This window comes from Gymnoscopelus braueri, assembly GCF_963280865.1.
Source record: "Gymnoscopelus braueri genome assembly, chromosome: 16".
NCBI lineage: Eukaryota > Metazoa > Chordata > Actinopteri > Myctophiformes > Myctophidae > Gymnoscopelus > Gymnoscopelus braueri.
In genome coordinates this window covers 38864316-38868846 of record NC_137616.1, presented here as the reverse complement: position 1 = coordinate 38868846, position 4531 = coordinate 38864316, and the positions used below count along the sequence as shown (strand labels likewise).

At 46.9% G+C, this 4531-nt stretch overlaps 1 protein-coding gene across 1 annotated transcript; it reads left to right on the top strand.

Annotated features, from left to right (window-relative positions):
• Positions 1–571: 571 nt before the first annotated feature.
• LOC308103288 (insulinoma-associated protein 1a-like) lies at positions 572–2113 on the top strand (the record flags this gene model as incomplete). The annotated part of the gene is made up of 1 exon (XM_080453210.1): positions 572–2113. The coding sequence occupies one exon, from the start codon at positions 572–574 to the stop codon at positions 2111–2113; it is 1542 nt and encodes a 513-aa protein (XP_080309336.1).
• Positions 2114–4531: the final 2418 nt, after the last annotated feature.

Genomic DNA, 4531 nt, shown 5'->3' with positions numbered 1-4531 from the left:
GCGGGGCGCGCACACTAATACAATAAAAGCCTCAGGTATACATCTGCTTTGCAATCTGCAAAATCCTCCCTTCAGTTATTTTTTTTTATTATATTTCTTTCTTTCTTTCCATAATTTTTCATTTTTTCTTTCTTTCTTTCCATTGTTTTTCTTTCTTTCTTTTAATTTTTTTTTTTTACAAGAGGGCACCCCCTCTCTCCCCCTTCTCCCACTATCCATCCACACCTCCCACGCCCACTCCCAAATCCACGGGGAATCACAGTTCCATCTGATTGGTCGCAGATGAGGCAACAAGAGAGGTGGGGGTGGGAGGGGGGGGGGGGCGAGGACAATGTCATCATTTCACCCTTAAAAAGAGTGCCGCTATGTTTTGGTGCTGAAAGAAGAAAGCAAAAGGAGGACAGAAGGTCAATAGACAGATAGGCACCCAAAACAAAACGACACCAAAAAATAAATAAATCAAAACGCATCAGATGTATCAGTGAGTGTCTTGTGGAAACTGGGTTTCTCTTATTTCTTCAGCAGCATTTAGTTTTTTTGGTTCCAAAAGGTGCCTTTTTAAAGCGCAACTATGCCGAGAGGATTTCTGGTGAAAAGAAACAAGAAGCCTAACCCGGTGTCTTACAGGGTGCGATCGGATGATGAGGAGACGGAGGCATCCCTGCCCTCCTCCTCCTCCTCCTCCTTCATCTCATCCTTCTCAGCATCTCTGCCGTTCTTCCACCCGGCCGGACGCATGGGCGCTCCGGCAGCGGCCGTTACGCACGGCGGCGGACTCGCAGCGGCGGCTCCCGAGCGGGACGTGAGGCCGGCGCAGTTCGGGGGCAACCCGGAGGCGGCGTACCACCAGCACCAGGCGATCTACAGCCCCACCCGGCCCGTCAGCCGATCGGAGCGCCACGACCGCGAGACGTACCTGAGCAGACGCTTCAACCTCGGCTCGCCGGTGTCCGCCGAGTCGTTCCCCACGGCGGCCGCGTTCACCGCGCTGGACCATCCGTTCGGCGCCCCCGTGGACCTGAAGATCGGCACCAGCAACAGCAGCCGCACGGGGACGATCACCGCCTCCGCGAGGGGCCACAATGGCACCAAAAGGCCGGCGTCTGGCGACGCGGATCGCAAAGGAGGCATGAAGCCGCCCTCCAAGAGAACCAAAGCCATCCGGAAACTGCACTTTGAGGACGACGTCACCACGTCTCCGGTCCTCGGGCTGAAAATCAAAGAGGCGCTGGTCGAACAGAAGAAGCCCCCTAACGGAGCCCACCGCCGGGCCGACGTCGGTGAGTTCGTGTGCCAGCTGTGCAGGGAGGCGTACGCCGACCCGCTGGCGCTCGCCCAGCACAAGTGTTCCCGGATCGTGCGCGTGGAGTACCGGTGTCCCGAGTGCGACAAGGTGTTCAGCTGCCCGGCCAACCTCGCCTCGCACCGGCGGTGGCACAAACCCAAGCCGCAGCAGCAGCAGCAGCAGAATGTGGAAACAACGGATCATAATAACAATAATAAAGGGACTGTTCATGTTAAGGACGAAAGGAAGGAGGACAGGGACACACCCAGCCCCGGGCCATCATCATCCGACTCCGGGTCCGAGGATCAGGGACTCTATGACTGCGGCCACTGCGGGAAAAGGTTTAAGCGACACGCGTACTTGAGAAAGCACGTCTCCTCGCAGCACAAAGCCGCCGGCGATCCGGACCCCCACCACCACCACCAGGACCCCCGAGCCGGCGACCAAGGGACGAAGCCGCTTCAAGGCTGCGATCCGGCCGCCGCCGACAACAACAACAACAACAACAACAACGCCGGTACGCCGTTAAACCTGAGCTCCTCTTCCTCCTCCGGATCGCCGCCCGCCTCCTGCCGCCACCCGTGTCCCGTGTGCGGGGAGAACTTCTCCAACCGCGCGGGCCAGGAGAGGCACGTCCGTCTCCTGCACTCCTCCTCCTCCTCCTCCTCCTCTTCCTCGCAAGGCCAGGCGGCGTTCCCGTGCAAGTACTGCCCGGCGGTGTTCCACAGCTCACCGGGACTCACCAGGCACATCAACAAGTGTCACCCGTCCGAGAACAGACAGGTGATCCTGCTGCAGATGCCGGCGCTGCTGCGCCCTGCCTGCTGAGCGGAGAGCGCGGGCCAGTGTTGCCAGGTTCTGAGAGAGAAACAAGCACCCCAGGTCTATGAAAGCAAGCCCCCCCCCAAAAAAAGCCCGTGCCTTTTACCTGGAAAACCTGTGCGTCCTGTGCGTAAAGGCCAGTGGTGGAAAAAGTACTCACATTTTTCACTTAGGTAAAAGTACCAATACTGCAATACTGTGATTTAGAAGTAGCCTAGTCTACTCTGTTAAAGGTAAAAGTCTGGAATTCAAAATGTAGGCTACTTGAGTAAAAGGACAAAGGTATTGGTATCAATATGTAGGCTACTGAAAGTACCAAAAGTAGAAAGTACTCATTGTGCAGAATGTCCCATTTTACAAGTTTTCAAATGTATAAAAATCCTTTTGAAAATAGCAGATCTACAAGCTCACAATGTGTCGAATCTCGACACATTGTGAGCTTGTAGATCTGCTATTTTCAATATTTCAGCAATTTTTTTAAATGGCTGAAATGTATGTAGGGCTGAAGTGGTTGATGTATGTTTTTTAATAATAATCCAAATCTACAAAGCAACTAGTAACTAAAGTTTTCAAATAATTGTAGTGGAGTAAAAAGTACAATATTTGCCTCTGAGATGAAGTGGAGTAGAAGTAAAAGTACCGAAAATTGGAAATACTCCATTAAAGTAAAAAAAAAAACCTCAAAATTGTACTTGAGTACATATAGTCTTAGTTATACTTTCCACCACTGGCATGAAGGCACATTCACTGGAAAGGTCGAGTCCCCTCTTTTATGGAGCAAAAGAGGGATGGGAAATGTGTTCATTTAACCCTGAGAGGGAGGGCAGGGTATGTTGTTCCGTGTGGTCAGTAGTTATTCTCCATTTAAATGGAGAATAACTACTGACCACAGCCGCCCTACACAGGGTTACACACAGGGGTTCCAGAGTTTAAATAATCGACATTTGGGATTTGACTCTGTTAGGAGAACGTTGCAAGTCATCATTCAAACATAACTGGTAGTTTTCAAAGGGGAATGAAGCGTTTTAGACTGTTGGTTTATTTTTCTATAGCCTCTGCACAAGTGCTATTAGCTTCTAGACCTAAGAAAAAGCCACGTCCTAGCCCAGTGGTTCTCAACCTGTGGGTCGGGACCCCGAGGGGGGTCCCCACATGATTTTTTTTGGGGGGGGGGTCTTCATGATGACAGTTAAGTGACATTGTAAGGGCTTTACCTAATAATACCTAAAAGAAAGGAAATGAAATGAAAAAAAGACCATTACTGCATCAAAAGTAATCAACAAACTATTCTATAGAAACTGGTCAAACATTGGCCAAATTGTCAAATAATATAAGAAAGAGGCAAACAATTGTGAAAATAGCCGATTACAAGCTCACAACGAGGCGTTGTGAGCTTGTAGATCAGCTATTTTCACAATATTTATCTGTGGAAACAAGTCAAACTATATGTAATGCCTCAACTCCATACAATTCCAAGTGCTTGTCAGGGTGGGGGGTCCCCAGTTCAAATATGATTATTTTGGGGGGGTCCGCAGCCTGAAAAGGTTGAGAACCACTGTGACCTAGCCTACTTAGCTGTACTGTTTGTCAAGATATTTGCCTTTAATTCACAGGCTGGAAATGTTATCTTATCACTTTGATTAGCTTTAAGATAGCTTGTGAATCTGTGACCATTATACATTTAGCTTTGCCTATATAGCAATTTAAAGTTAAGACTAGAGTAGCCAGTAATGCCTTTGGACTAGAACCACTGTATACTGCTGTAAAACTGCCTTAAAAGGATAAGTTAAACTATATACGGTTTGTTTTTTGATGACTTATTAGCCTATTTAACTTGCTGGATATTATATTATAATTTTTTTAACGAAACCTACTACTGTATTACCACTATATATCGAAACCCTTATGACCATTTTCTATTTATTTATTTATTAATTAAATTATTTGTGTAAATTATTTACTCAGTGTGATCGACTCTGTGATTCATTACTGTATTTTTCATGATGTAGCCAAAATGTTTCATCATTGTTAACTTATTATAACATAGAAGGAAGATTGCTCCTGAGAATGGTGTGTGTAAGTGACATAGCAATCAATGAAGTGGAATTTTTATTTTATTTAAACGCAATCATCCATTTTTTTTATATTTCTTTGTAACTCTTAGCTCTTATGGCTTTGGATTTCTTTGCAGTAATTTTGCTAAATGTCCAAACAATAAAAACCAAAACTTGAAAACAAAGACTGTATTGTTCCTTTGACTTTTAGTGATCTTGGCTATTGAGATATTTACACAAACACCCTGTGTGAGCTTGTGGATCTGCTATTTTCGGTGAAGAGATTTGGTGTACAGGGACCAAGCACAGAGCCAACTCAGGTAAAGTTAGAGCAGAACTATGTAACTTTTGTAATACATTTTAATTGTGT